Raw genomic sequence first — 14,641 nt, forward strand, 5'->3', positions numbered from 1 at the left:
ACTTTTCACATGGTACACTTGGATTTGGGCTTCACCATGTTTTGCTGGTACTCATAATCTCTTTTTGCGCCGATTTATTCAAACTGTTAATGAAGTTGAACAAACAGTCCTCATTCATGTATTGGATGTCCAACATTATTGCTGAATATTCCTTCATATAGTAGCTAATAGAGCCCTTTTGGCATGTCTCTTGCAACTTCATCCAAGCAACAAAATCTCTATTCTCTGGGTATAATTGTGTATTTGAGTTCCTACTTGAACTCAGCCCCTGTTTCTGTCTTCAATCTTCTTGCTTTAAAGTCAGTGTGCTTCGTGCACCGCAACTTAGCATCGTCCGATTAGTACATGACTGAGCAGTTCAAAAAAAATTGATGGGCTGATGGATGAAAGAGAAGCGCTCCGTGAGCAATTGAACTTTTTGTAGGGGAAATATGAACAGTTCAAAGGGGTACCATGAGAACAATGTATTTCAGTTTGTACAAAATAGGATTGCCTTCCCAGTGAGACTTTTTTGTTTGGTACAAGGATTCGTCTAGGCAGCACTCTTTAAAAGCCTAACTCAGGCCCCTCTATAAGCACATATTATTTCTGATAAAGTTCTAGGTATACATATTTATTATCTTAAGATTTTTTTTACTTTGGTTCTTTCCACCTAACTAAAAAGTTAAATGAATATTTGAAATTTTTTTATTCCTTTTTCCTTATTATTAATATCAACAATCTTTCTGCTCATCAATGCAATTAATGCATGCCATATGGATTTCTCTTTTTGATGTATTCAGTTGTGCACCCTTCCACACATGCACACACTCATCATTGAACATACACACCCACTTGCCGCTCAATTATTCTTTCGATGTACATGTGTTTGTTGTAGCTACATTTTAACCCAACAGACTCTGGAATGTAAGATTTGCACAACCGTATCCTATATATACTGATGGGGTGCCCTGATTTGCAAACAAAGAGTAAGAGTTTTCATTCTCTTGATTAATATTGTGCCTCTACTTTATATGATCAGCTGTTTAAGGGCATTGCAAGAAGGGGATTCCCGTGAATATTTTAAAGAACTGAAGGATTCCAAACAGGTCATAATTATGTCTGATTTTCTGTTATGACAGGCAGCATATTAATGTAATATAGGAACATAGGCAACTCACTTACGATTTTATGTGATTAGGAGCTTGCATTGTCTCTTTATCATGCAAGTGAGGAGAGCACAGAGTACATCTACTCGACAATAGTTAAACTACAGGTATATGCTCTGGTAAAGTTAATTTACTGTTTTAGGGGCTGCACATCATAGAACAGCAGTTACAATGCCAAGTGGTATATACCTTAGTTATTTGATGCTCATCTTTCTTTCCATTTCCAATATTTCCACTGTTGTTTATCTTCTTTTAACCCAATTTTGCTTCAAAGGTTTAGCCTCGTATTGCTGTGAAACTTTAACTAAGTTGTGCACATCTCAGAGTTAAAATTCCGTTTTTTTTTTCATTAGTAGTTGAAGAGGAGAATTGGATAGACCCTAATATATGTATTCCCTATTCACACTATGCAGATCCTTGATCATCTGGGCATGACATGGGATTTGAGATGGAGACCAATGTGTAACAGTACAAGTTCCTGGCAAGATAAGTGTAATGTGCTTTCTGAACCCACTTTTCCAGTGCTGGATGAGGTACTTGAGGCTATCTTATTGTTCATTTTTTGGTTCTCTCTCAGACAAAAAGGTTAATGTGTGTGTTATACTCACCGTCAGTTCTTTGTAGTAAGATATTCCTGAAGACAATTGTTATTATAGCTTCTCGTCTATCCATGAGAAGTGTGAATGAAAGAATTTAGATGGATTAAAAACAATCATTTTCATTTAAACATATTATCCCGTAAATGTAATGCTTTGCCTTGATACATCAACTAGGTTCTTTCTCCTCTATACCCCCACAGTCTTCATCCTCATAGCATTATAGCTACTATGACTTGCAAGTCCAGCAATGCCTTCATATTAGGACACTCAGTGTAAACTATTCTCTCCGTCACTTTTTATTCTCTACGCTTTGGAGTCAACGGTCTCTAATGCTCCTCTTTGACCGCGTATTTATTCAATATGATATGAGTAAAAATTTTGGAAAATTGATATTTAGAAAATTCATTTCAAGCCGTATCTAACAAGATCCCACATGATATAATTTTGATATTTATAATAGTGAATTTTTAAACTCAAAGTACTAAAAAGTTGAAGATATTAGTCAAAGCATAAAGAATGAAAACTGGCGGAGGGAGTAGCATACTTTTGGAGGAGCATTTTTAACTTACATAATTTCTTTGTAAGAAAAGGGGGATCTTTTTCCAACTGGTTTGTAGTCATATATATGGTCATAAAACTGGTGATCACACTTTTCTATCTTATAATGTAGCTATCAAGTCTGAATGCACAGTGGAAGTACATTGTGAAGCAGACACAACTGCACATGAACTTGTTAGAGCCATTTGTAGCATTCAGAAAAGTCCTGCTCCAAATTTTGGGTTGTAAGGATTGTACAGTTCAGCATCTTCTGCAATCTTCATCTGTTCTTCGCAAGGTTTTACTCGTTAATTAAAATACTATGTTTTCTTGTCAGGATTTTTTGTCAATTTGTTTACTAACAATTTATTTATTGATAGGGTACTATGTTCTCTCAAGCTGCTGCATCTTTACATGAATTCAAATTCATGTGCATGGAATTGGGTGGCCAAAATACAAGTTTGTACTGGCATGGCAGGGTAAAAAGTTTAATTTACTCTTTTATTAAACTGAAGTGTTAAATGTGATTTGAAAGAAGAAAAAACACCGTATCAGTTTAGAATTTGCCAAGAAAGGAAGGGGGGGGGGGGAGACAAACTGTTGACTATTTATTAGATGCAGTAACTCAAAAAAAAATTTGGAAATTAAACCCTTCACTTCTTCAACAGTATGTAGGTTGGGCTGGTTCATTTCTAAACTTACCAGTTACCGCTTGTGCTGAGAAATTGCTATAGAGACACTTTTCCTGATCAGGACCTAACCATATATCAGCTTAACTTTTGGAATATGGATAGTTGTATTGCCAGGCAAGAATGATGTGCTTGTTCTTATTAGTTCAAAAATATGAGAATTTGCCAGAGATACACTGAGTACGAGGGACACAGGGCAGTGGGAATTCTATGATTATGGGCAAAATAAGAAAATATATTTCCTGGGTATGGGAGAAAAAAATGTTAATAGAGTATATCATTATTTTATAAACCAAAACATGGGAAAATTGATTGCCCACAAACTTCTAGCTGACCTCTTTAAGTGAACATGGCAAGCTTCACAGGAGCTAGTAAGCATTAGGTGACGTCAAGAAGCATTATGAAGCTGTTAATAATAGAATTTTAACCATTGAGAGAGATGTTTTCGAGAGGAATGATGACAAGCATTTAATTGTGTTTCTCCAGAAGCACTTAATGGCCTTTTTATGCTATTATTAGGCCTTGTTCTCTTCACTTTAAACATATAAAGCTTTTAAAAATATCAGTAATAATTACTTGATCAGTAACTTCAAAGAATATGGTAACACTATGTCACAAGGTTACATTCGGGAACAGCGTGGAGTCTGATACCAAAAATCTAAGGTGTCATTGAAACCTGAAAGGTCATTACCTACAATTGTGTTTGCAGCTTGAAGAGGCCAAACTTCTGAGAGCACAAGGTCGGCAAGAGATGGCTATCAACCTTGCAAAATATATTGCAGAAGAGAACCAATCAAATGAAGATGCATCAGATGTACATCGTTTGGTTGGCAAGTGGCTTGCAGAAACTCGATCTAGCAAGTCGGTCATAATATCATGCATGTATCTCCTGTATATGAACATTTTCTATACTGTAGGCAACTTATAGTTGAACTGGATGCAGCTCAAGGACAATATTGGAAAAGTACTTGAAGCGTGCTGTGACATTTGCTGAGGAGCTCAAAGCTTTCAACAGGAAATCTGTGGACAAAAAATGCCAGGCACATTTCCATCTTGCACATTATGCAGATGCACTATTTAGAAGTCATGAAGACAGGCTGAATTCCAGCGAATGGCAAGCTGGTTTGCGTTTAAGGAAACACAAGGTACTAATTTAATCTTGTTAGAACTTAGAATGCAATATACCAAGCAAAGTGAATTAACTCGTGAAATTTATCTTAATGCAGAAAATGGAATTGGACGCTCTCATTAAGAGATTCAGGAGTTCAACAAAGGCAAGTTAGCACTGTTTACTGGTCTATTGTACATATAGATGATAAATATAGAGTATAATCGTTCATTATCCCTTTCCTCAACACTTATTTTTTCTGCTGTATAGGGGGAGAAAACAGACTATTCACTAAAAATACAGGATTTGCAAAAGCAACTTGCTTTGGACACTGAGGTTGCTGAAAAATTACAGGTATGTTGTAACCGGAAATTTTCAGATTTTTGTTTCTTCTTTGTCACTAAATGCTGTATGCTGTCATAACATGTACATGCTGTATTAATTCCATGCTTATAGTCAGAGCTTAAGGATATATGGAATTTAATATTGAATGTGATTAACAACTCATTTCGAGCTAAAATACTTTCCATTAGAGCACATCAAACACTCTTGTTAAGTGCAATTTGATGATGTAACTTGGTAGAAAAAAATGGATGTATTGACAATAGCAATGAGATGAAAGGAAAAGTACGTACACTCTTGTCTAATGTGAAAGTTCTACAAATATTTTCACTGTTGTACTTGTACTTCATCAGCCATATAACAGGTGGTTGTAACTATGAATTCCGCCATTTAATCTTCTGTAGTAATTTTGTTTCCGCCTTTATAAGCATAAACATTTGTATAGAAAGTGTGATTCATTCTCAATATCCAGCTTCTGAGACATTTTTATTTTATGTTTCAGGATGACAGAGATAAATTTTTGAACCTGGCACTTGATGGATATAAACATTGCCTCATCTTAGGGGAAAAATACGATGTCAGAGTGGTTAGTTTTCAATTTGTTGTGCTCTGGTACTTAATGCTTGGACTTTTCTATTCTTCTCTTCTTTTGTGATAAACATACATGTCAAACCCTATAGGAATTTCCGATGCTGGAGCTTGCCAGTGATAAAATTAGAACAAAAGATAAATATACTTTCTTAAATGCTATCTGCATAAATTTTATATATAAATGATACTCCCTCCGTCCCATAAAGATGTCCATGTACTCCTTTTCGGGTGTCCCAAAAGTTTTTGCCCATTTGTGAATCCTTTCATTTTTGTCATGTGGTTTTAGACAATTATACCCTTAAAAATCTTGTACTACCCTTTTGTACCAAAAATTGTACTATAACAAAGTTGTTGACATGTTATTGGATTTTTGCACCATTTCACATTTTTCCATTTGCACCATTTCACATGTACCAAAAATTGTACTATAACAAAGTAGTAGCACATGTACTTGTCATTCAATGCAAACAAAGGGATCTTTCTTTTCCTTATTTCTCGTGCAAAGTGAGAAATGAACACATCATTATGGGACGAAGGGATTAATATAATTCAATTTATATGGTCTCATTGTTTTTCTATTCTTTTGAAAGTTTGATCCTGTAATTAAGATTTGTTAAGTAAATATACCATAAATAAATCTTGTTTCTAAATACATTTTAAATGAATCTATGATATGATGTAGAAATTATATCTGCTAAATGAATTTAAAGATACAAATAATTCAATTGTGACCCAAATTTTAGTTATAATTATATCTTAATCATTATCTAGCCTCTAATTATTACAAAATTATTTATATAGTTGCTGGCATGTTGTGTCGAGGCGCACACTTTATTCTTTTCTCGTATGCCTGATTGACTCCTGCGTTAGCAGTAATTTATCTAGTTTCTACCATTATTTCAGGTATTCCGACTTGTTTCAATCTGGTTTGGCCTCTCTTCTAGGCAAAATGTTATTAAGGCAATGGTTAACACTGTTAATGAGGTATGTAAATGTTGTTGCAAAGCAAAATTAGTGTATTAATCATATGTCAGTGCTTAGAAGCTCGATGTTATACAAGTGAATGTTTGATTGTTTGACATCAAATCATTTCTTCTGTCTGGTATTCCAGTTTGTGCCCTCTCTTCCTAAGTTCCAAGGCCTGCAAATAGTGTAATCATGAGGGATCTAGACTTGTGCTTTGCCAGTTTTTTTCTGAAAACAATTTAGAATTCTCCAATGAATATCTGGAACTCAAAAGGTTAATTCAAAATGTATTAGAATCATTAGTTTTCATTTTATTATCTATCGATAGGCTGTCACAGTAAATATTAATTAACCCATAGAAAATTAGAGGGAACAAATACAAAAATGATCTGAGATGGCTACTTGTCTGTAAAATGGATTGTTTCAAATCATGATGTTTTATTGGCTTTCTCTTATTACCTAATCTCTCCTCTTACTAGGCCCTTTTGCTTCATCTCCAAGCAAATCCTAAAAGCCTTATCTGTATTTATGCTCAACTGAAATCATCCCATCCCCTATACTCAATGCTACCTGGAGATAGAAAGCCTACACGGAGTGAAAGTGATATCAAGAAAGACAGTTTCATTTTGCGTCGTTGTGTATCCATTCTTGTCATGATTCATGTGCATTGTGATTGACTGCCAGCTTTTTGATTTTGTATTTCAGTTTCCACAGGACTATTATTCTGTAATTTTAATCTGTCATAATTTGCAATCATATTTGTTAATTTTGAAATTCATGTTTGTAGGTTCAGTCGTACAAATTTATACCACTTGTCTACCAGATTGCATCTAGGATGGGCAGCACAAAAGAAGTTCAAGGTCCCCATAGCTTTCAGGTATACCAGAATGTATACTTCAGCAGCAACAACACTGTCTACTAGTTTTTTGGCTTTTGCAGATAGATTTTTGTATAATTGATGCCACAAGTCCTGGAGAGACCTATGATGTGAGGATATTTGATATCTTAGATTAATTTAGAGATTTGAACACTTCAAGGGAAAGCATCTTTGTAGAGATGATCAAAGGGCGAGTCGAAGAATTAAAAATCGTCTCACTAAATTGGGCCGGGCAGGGTTTGGACTGAAAATGTTTGCCCAAATAAGTCCAAAACCCATATATTTAGACCGGGCTTTTGGGCCATTTTGGACCAGCCAAAAGTATTAGATAAAAATGTTTAAAATGCATGTCCATAGCCCGCCAAAAGCCCGGCCCATCTTGATCACCTCTAGAGACTTGTAAGTTTGAACCATGCCCGCCGTACTAGGGTTGAGCATCATAAAGAGAGAATGATTCTTTGCAAAACAAAACAACCCAACCTTTGGAGAGACTTGTATTTTCAACGTGCATAGAAAAAGTCAGCTGCAATCATAATCACAGAAAAGGCCTCAGTTGAGTTAGTTCCATTAATGGCATCGTTGGGGTTACCGCATGTTATTAGTGATGCTACTCTTGCAGTAGCATCCCTTATTCTTTCTAAAGTAGCCGGTCTTTCTATTGATAACTTTGTTCAAGAGTGTCTATTTATCCTGATAACTTTATTCAAGAGAGTCTATTTCTAAAGAGAGAGAGAGTAATGTTAGCTGTTTAAATCTGCAGAAGAGAGAGGGCAGAGTAGAGTGTAAGATAGTTATGGCGATGGTGGATGTGATTTGATAGAAACTTCTGCTATGCTCTTAGTTTCATTATATATAAGGATTAATAGATTTGTAGATTCTATTTTCACTTATCTTACACTTCGCGCGCAGCATTGTTTAGAATTAGAACAGTCTCCTGTTCAAGTTAAGTCTAACTGTCTAAGTATATGCTTCTGTTCAAAATCCAAATACAATTTGGCTTAATAAATTCTTGATGCGAAAGCTCTTTTTACGATATAGCTGACTGACTACCTAATAAATCATGCAGTTTGCTTTGGCTTCACTAGTGAAGAAAATGGCCATTGAGCACCCATATCACACCTTACTGCAGGTATATTGTATTTTGTATCCAGTATTCTCTGTAATGATATTATATAGGTTCAGGGAAAAGGGCAATGTTGTTTTCAGCCTTTCCATTTCATAGCATATTCTCAATTTCATATTCCTCTTTTTTTCTTTTTTTTTTTTTTTGGAGGGGGGGAATAGGGAGGGGGAGGGGGTTCTATAATTTCCACTTAAGGTGATCACTTTTTTTTTTTTTCCCTTCACCTCACCACTGCATCATTTATCTCTTGGAATCAGCTTTTGGCTCTTGCAAATGGTGACCGGATAAAGGACAAACAACGTAGTAGAAACTCGTATGTGGTTGATGTAGATAAAAAGGTTGCCGCAGAAAATCTTTTGAAAGAGTTACTTGCACATCATGGGAACGTTATTAGACAGGTAAACATGTACTATAATTAAGTAATGTAGGCGACCATTTTGTTGTTGGCCCTTTCAAGTTGCCAGTTTGGTTTGAGCTCCAAGGTTTGATTAAAGTACAATTATGTTGATGGCCACTATACAATAATGACCTGCTGTTTTGATGATCTATGTGGTTATTATGTGTCACGTAGATGAAACAACTGGTGGAGATTTATATTAGACTAGCCGAGTTAGAGACAAGGAGAGAGGTTAGTTCTTCTTCTTCCCCTTTGATATCCTAGATTTAAACCCTTGAATTTTTTGAGCCTTCTAACAATCTGAATATAAATTGTAATGGTAGGTTTTTATATCTTACTTTGTTAACAGGATACCAACAGGAAGGTTGGCCTTCCAAGAGACATTCGAAGTGTCCGGGAACTTGAACTTGTATGTTCAATTAGTCAATACCATGATTTTTTTTTTTTTTTTTTTTGAAGAAACAATACCAATACCTTAATCCTTGGTTGCATACAGTAAATATCATAGTCTTAGCACTTTATGTGGTTATAGGTTTGCTTAATAATAAATCTGCTACGCGGAATTTCAGGTACCAGTGTTGACATCCAATGTCTCTGTTGACCGTAGTTGTCAATATAGTGAAGGGACGTTTCCCTACTTCAAAGGATTGGGTGATTCTGTTGTGTATGTTCAATGAACTTTAAATCTCAAGTTTGTTGTTCCTGTTACTTCTGATCAGTATTTGAGCAATGTGTATAATCATTTAGTTGATGAACTTGCCTTGTGTAGAGTGATGAATGGTATCAATGCTCCAAAAGTGGTTGAGTGCTATGGTTCTGATGGTAAAATATATAGGCAATTGGCAAAATCTGGAAATGATGATCTGAGACAAGATGCGGTATTTTGTTTAACCTGAAGTTTCAGTTCTTTATCTCATCTTTTTGTACATCTTTCACTCGTAATTTATTGTTATCTTATCTGCTTCTTAAGTCTTGATTTGTCTATTTGATTTTCTTTTTCGTTCATAATTGTTTGCATGTGATGATGCTCTGTCCTCATCTCTTATCATTTAGCATATGCTTTCCCTGACATTGTCTTTTATGTCATTGTAACATTGTTCCTGACTTCCAGGCTACTTTCTCAAAAAATAATTTGGGATTTTGTGTAGATAAAGATGAAGATAATGTTGGACTGAAAATCTTTAAATTTTCGGTTCTTTCAGGGAAATACCAAGTTATTTCTCATAGTCCTTTATTGTGTGGTTGTTTTCTAATTTTGCAAAATTGTGATGAGCTTTTGGCAAGTACTTACAAAGTATATAATTTCCTGTTAAAAGAAGAACATAATATATAATAACTAATTATCCTTTTATCTCTCCTCTTCGATGTTGTAATTTGATTAAAAACAATCTCCTGTTTAATTAGGAGCATTTTGTCTTGAAATTTTTTCAGTTCCAGAAACATATATATTGGCAAACCTTGCTGAAGCAATCTTTGATACTAATCATGGAATCTGAAGTTTCTGCTGCAGATATCATTTACTTGCTACAATTCTTATTCCTGTGTTTATATATTTATTTGGTTTTTATTGTTAGACATCATTTTTTCTGTGGCTAACAGGTCATGGAGCAATTTTTTGGCTTGGTCAACACATTTTTACATAATAATCAAGACACGTGGAAAAGAAAATTAGGAGTACGCACATACAAGGTATGTACCTTATATTCTAATGTTTCTTCTTCTCAAAATCAATGATATCATAGTGAGTCTCTTCATGAAGGTGATTTAGCTCATAAAATGACTAAAAGTTGAATGTAGTTGGCGAAGTATCTGGCTTACTGGTATCCGTAAGTGCAAAAGTTTAAGATGAGGTTCTCTTTGACTAATATTGGGAGGGCTGTGCAGGTTATCCCTTTTACTCCTAGTGCGGGTATTATTGAGTGGGTAGATGGTACTCTTCCCCTGGGTGAATATCTTATAGGAAGGTAAGTTTGATGTGCAATAGATTATCCTACTCCATGTATGTTTTGAGTTATGGTACTCAAATGTTTATTGCTGGTCAGCTCACGTAATGGAGGTGCACATGGGCGCTATGGTGCAGGAGATTGGTCATTTTCTAAATGTCGGGAGCACATGATGAATGTAAGTCTTTTTTGCATCCTATTCTAAGTTTTCCTCCAGTTTCAACTTTCAAAAGTTGAACATCTTGATTAAATCTATGTAATTGATTCTCATAGGTGAAAGACAAGCGCAAGGCATTTCAGGAAGTGTCTGAAAATTTCAGGTACTGGTCACCTTCAGATAATCCGCTTAGAAATTGGGGCTCTATCTGGCTGATGTGATGATTATTACAGGCCTGTCATGCATTTCTTCTTTCTGGAAAGATTTTTGCAGCCAGCTGATTGGTTTGAGAAAAGATTGGCTTACACTCGGAGTGTGGCAGCCAGCTCAATGGTGAGGAATTGAGGATTCCAATTTCTCGTTTTGGCATTTAAAATAAATTGATTAGTTGATAAAAAGTCATGGAAAATCAACAAGAGATAATCTATTAGCTACCTATCAATCAAATCAAATTTAAAATTTCCTTTACTGCAAAGCTACGATCATTGCAAAGCTACAATCATGGCCTAATATTCTTGATACCCTCTTTCATGTCATGTTTAATTGCTTTCTTCAACAAGGGGGTCTATAGCTCTTTTGTATCAGTGAAGATGAACTCTTTCAGATCATCTGATTGTAGTAGAAAAATTAACCTCTTTTTCTAATCCACATAAATCGTTACCGTATAGATAACTTAAGCCATCGTAGTAACTATCTTTAGTTGGGCCTTGGCTTCAAACCTTAATGAAAATCAATTGAAATGGAAAAATTCTCAAAAGATTCCAACAGAGTTGAAATGAAGGTGACATCATTGGATGAAAACATGTACGCACCAAGATTTTTGTTTTAACCCTGGGCCCTACCAGTGGAGTTGCTGATAAAAATAGTTATTATATGTTCAATCAACCTCTTAACTGCATTGACCTGATTGGCTTCAAAATACCTGTAGTTATGAAATTTCTATATACTTTCTAGGGTAAACTTCCACCAGACCAATTAAAAGATTAAGGAGATTCTTTCGCTTGCAAGTGCTGCAGTACACCTTAAGTTTTCTCTTCGTTTACATACTTGAGTGTATTATTAACAATCTAGGCTGCTAATTGCTTCAGCTGCAAACAGTGAGTTTTATCTTCTATAGAGAATTTCCAATGCTCACAAAGTTTCTCTTTTATAGGTAGGCTACATAGTTGGACTGGGGGATCGACATTCTATGAATATATTAATTGATCAGGCTACTGCAGAAGTTGTTCATATTGATCTTGGTGTAGCTTTTGAACAGGGCTTGATGCTTAAAACACCAGAGAGGGTTTGTCTATGAATTCCATTGCCTTTTTTTTCATTAGTATGGTGTTACCTGTGTTACAATTCTCTGCTTGATTGTGTGAGTTCATCTATCTTTTCCAGGTACCATTCAGGCTTACACGAGACATCATAGATGGGATGGGCGTCACTGGAGTTGAAGGTGTTTTCAGAAGATGTTGTGAGGAAACACTTTCCGTGATGCGAACAAATAAAGAAGCTCTCCTGACTATCATTGAAGTACTGCCAACTCATAAATTCTCTTGTCTTCACGGATTTTAATAAGCAATTTAGTATTTTATAGTTACCTTGTTATCACCATCCAGGTTTTCATTCACGATCCTCTTTATAAATGGGCTCTATCTCCACTGAAGGCACTACAGAGGCAAAAGGTAATTTCTCTTATGCAAATCAAGAAAGCAGTCCAAAACTAAGTGAGGAATAGTAATAGTAGCTTTCAACTTTCCACAACTAAGTTAAACGTGCAATAGATAGTTTCGTGACATCAAGATCACACTTGCTAGTGCAATTATTAAGTTTTTGAAAATGACCCAAAAAAAAAAAAAAAAAAAAAAATGAATAACACGCATCAGTTGATAAGGACGACCTGGCAAGAGGGTCGTTCAGACTTCAGAGTCGTCATGCTGGGCTTAATTCAATTTGTCTGATTCTGGTCTTATCTGGGGTGATCAAACATTCCAGTCTTTTGTCAATTAGGTTATCGTAAACCATTAGTCAAATATTAGGCGTTTTAATAAGGATCATGTCATTTTTAAACTATCATCAGTTTGCATCAAATTCTGGTTATAATTGTTTGGGACAAGTTTAAATTGAGTAATTGGGCATGGATCATTTTTACCGGCTCTAAAAAAGACCATTTTAAGAACCCCCCCCCCCTAAAAACAGTGTTCATCACAGATGTGCTCACTCCCTAAATACCTTAGACTGTATCCTGGGTGTTCTGGCCTCCTGGGTGGGAACTATGCCTGATGTCGAGTGGACATGAGGTAACTGGCTGCTATTTCTGGTCTAGCTAACACTCAGAGTCTCAGACAGAGACCACATGTAACATAAGCTATCATCTTTTGTGAATCTTATCTTAACGTATTGTATCGTAGAAATCCTTTATACTTTGTATAAAGTAACCTTTTATATATTTATTTTTCCCCTTTGCGCAAGCATGTGCTGAAGTATAAATAAATGAAAAATATTGATAAATTAGAAATGAATTTGTGCATCAGTGTTTACAACGTGAAAGTGATGCTCATCCATCATGTATTTTGCCTTTGGCAGGAAACAGTTGAAGATTTAGAGACTAGCTGGGAAGACTCGCAAGATGAATGCGAGGGGAATAAGGATGCTGCACGTGCACTGATGCGTGTTAAACAAAAACTAGATGGATATGAGGATGGTGAAATGAGAAGTGTGCATGGACAGGTAAATTGAGTTGGTAATAATTGACAATGTAGATCGATAATCAAGTATATTTACATCCATCCACTGTCGAGCCCAATCTTTCAGTCTTTCCTCCATATTCTCAGTCTTTCCTTTGTTTGTCTTATTCTTTTATATGAAGTCCATACTATTATATCCTTAATGCTGAACTTCCACTAACAAATCAAAGGCTAGTACAAGAACATCACCAAGCAGGATTTTTGTTTTTAATTTTTTGTGCTTTTATAAGTATAATACCATTTTCTGTTTTGTAACCAATTGTGAAATCAATTAGTGGGGTTCATTAGCTCACTGACAAAAGTATTGCTAAATTGATACAGTTCATCAGAAACCTACAAGTTAAATTGCATCATGCCTTATGCTCAAGCCTCAGTTAATGTAGTTTATATATACGTGATACCTGCCTCGCAGATGACTGTTTACAGTCATTTGAAGATGGTTATGTCTATTAGAAATTTTAACATTTTGCGTCTGTGTTTTAGGTTCAACAGCTGATACAGGATGCGATTGACCCAGAGAGGTTATGCAACATGTTCCCTGGATGGGGTGCATGGATGTGAAGAAACAAGTAATTAGCCCTCAAAATTCTCTGTATAGTTGGTCTTATGCTCTCTCCCTTCTCTGTTTTTTCCTTTCTCTGTATATCCTTTGTTGTCGAATACTCGAATGTGTCCATATTGAGGCTGTACATGACTATATGTATATGAGTATATCAAGGTGTTGTGTTCGAGAATTGTACAGTGCGGCTCATTCAGTTTTGTGTACAAATCTTGTATCTGATATGTAAATGAATGCATAGTAATCAAAGTTAGTTTCTTCAAGAACGTTGTCCTTGCCTTTGTAACTTTAGACATCCTCAATTCTAAAATTCTAATATAGCCTTGCAATGTTTGTTCTGTAACATGATATTTTATAGGGCAAAAAAAAAAAAAAAAAATTGTTGCACATCTAAGTTAAGCTGTCAAATTAAAAAGAAATATTTATTTGGTTAATGAGATTAAAATACAGCATAATTAAACTTTACTTATGACAAACCTTTTTATTGGACATTCGACCCTTTTACCTTCATTTTAGTATCAAATGATCTTCATGAACCGTGAGTTTGACGCTCCAATGTACTGTACATATAAAAAATGTGAATCTTCCATGATAAAAAGGAATATTCTAGATGGTTGGAGCTGCAACATTCTTGGAGAATAAGATACTTCAATAATTATATGGTGATCATGATATATATACATTTATACTATACAATATACATTTATATAGTTGGGAAAAGAAAATAAAAAAGGAGGGTTTGGAATATTTTTGGATGAAGCTTATGGTAGTAGGAAACACCTTAATGGTGAAGTATCCAACTCACCATAACAATGAATAGTTTGATTGACCAATTAAAAAGATTTTGTTTTGAAAGAAAAAGGCTATGAAAAT

At 35.2% G+C, this 14,641-nt stretch overlaps 1 protein-coding gene across 4 annotated transcripts in view; it reads left to right on the plus strand.

Annotated features, from left to right (window-relative positions):
* LOC110700390 (serine/threonine-protein kinase ATM-like) overlaps positions 1 to 14,031 on the plus strand; it is a 48,260-nt gene extending 34,229 nt beyond the window's left edge. Inside the window, exons 52-79 of one of the 4 annotated variants that reach the window (XM_021877929.1) lie at positions 1,022 to 1,088; positions 1,181 to 1,255; positions 1,562 to 1,681; positions 2,418 to 2,582; positions 2,665 to 2,763; positions 3,683 to 3,834; positions 3,917 to 4,118; positions 4,200 to 4,247; positions 4,352 to 4,435; positions 4,926 to 5,009; positions 5,918 to 5,998; positions 6,768 to 6,857; positions 7,924 to 7,986; positions 8,238 to 8,378; positions 8,552 to 8,608; positions 8,727 to 8,786; positions 8,947 to 9,041; positions 9,147 to 9,255; positions 9,977 to 10,066; positions 10,262 to 10,341; positions 10,420 to 10,498; positions 10,594 to 10,640; positions 10,711 to 10,810; positions 11,631 to 11,762; positions 11,861 to 11,995; positions 12,082 to 12,147; positions 13,049 to 13,192; positions 13,693 to 14,031. In XM_021877929.1, coding sequence (XP_021733621.1) covers positions 1,022 to 1,088; positions 1,181 to 1,255; positions 1,562 to 1,681; positions 2,418 to 2,582; positions 2,665 to 2,763; positions 3,683 to 3,834; positions 3,917 to 4,118; positions 4,200 to 4,247; positions 4,352 to 4,435; positions 4,926 to 5,009; positions 5,918 to 5,998; positions 6,768 to 6,857; positions 7,924 to 7,986; positions 8,238 to 8,378; positions 8,552 to 8,608; positions 8,727 to 8,786; positions 8,947 to 9,041; positions 9,147 to 9,255; positions 9,977 to 10,066; positions 10,262 to 10,341; positions 10,420 to 10,498; positions 10,594 to 10,640; positions 10,711 to 10,810; positions 11,631 to 11,762; positions 11,861 to 11,995; positions 12,082 to 12,147; positions 13,049 to 13,192; positions 13,693 to 13,770 — 2,743 coding nt within the window. In that variant the 3' untranslated portion in view covers positions 13,771 to 14,031. Of the gene's footprint in view, positions 1 to 1,021; positions 1,089 to 1,180; positions 1,256 to 1,561; positions 1,682 to 2,417; positions 2,583 to 2,664; positions 2,764 to 3,682; positions 3,835 to 3,916; positions 4,119 to 4,199; positions 4,248 to 4,351; positions 4,436 to 4,925; positions 5,010 to 5,917; positions 5,999 to 6,767; positions 6,858 to 7,923; positions 7,987 to 8,237; positions 8,379 to 8,551; positions 8,609 to 8,700; positions 8,787 to 8,946; positions 9,042 to 9,124; positions 9,256 to 9,976; positions 10,067 to 10,261; positions 10,342 to 10,419; positions 10,499 to 10,593; positions 10,641 to 10,710; positions 10,811 to 11,630; positions 11,763 to 11,860; positions 11,996 to 12,081; positions 12,148 to 13,048; positions 13,193 to 13,692 lie in introns of those variants that run through there. The other 3 variants (XR_002507202.1, XR_002507203.1, XM_021877930.1) reach the window with 3 other exon arrangements.
* The last annotated feature ends 610 nt before the right edge of the window (positions 14,032 to 14,641 follow it).

Source organism: Chenopodium quinoa, unplaced genomic scaffold (genome assembly GCF_001683475.1).
Source record: "Chenopodium quinoa cultivar QQ74 unplaced genomic scaffold, ASM168347v1, whole genome shotgun sequence".
NCBI lineage: Eukaryota > Viridiplantae > Streptophyta > Magnoliopsida > Caryophyllales > Amaranthaceae > Chenopodium > Chenopodium quinoa.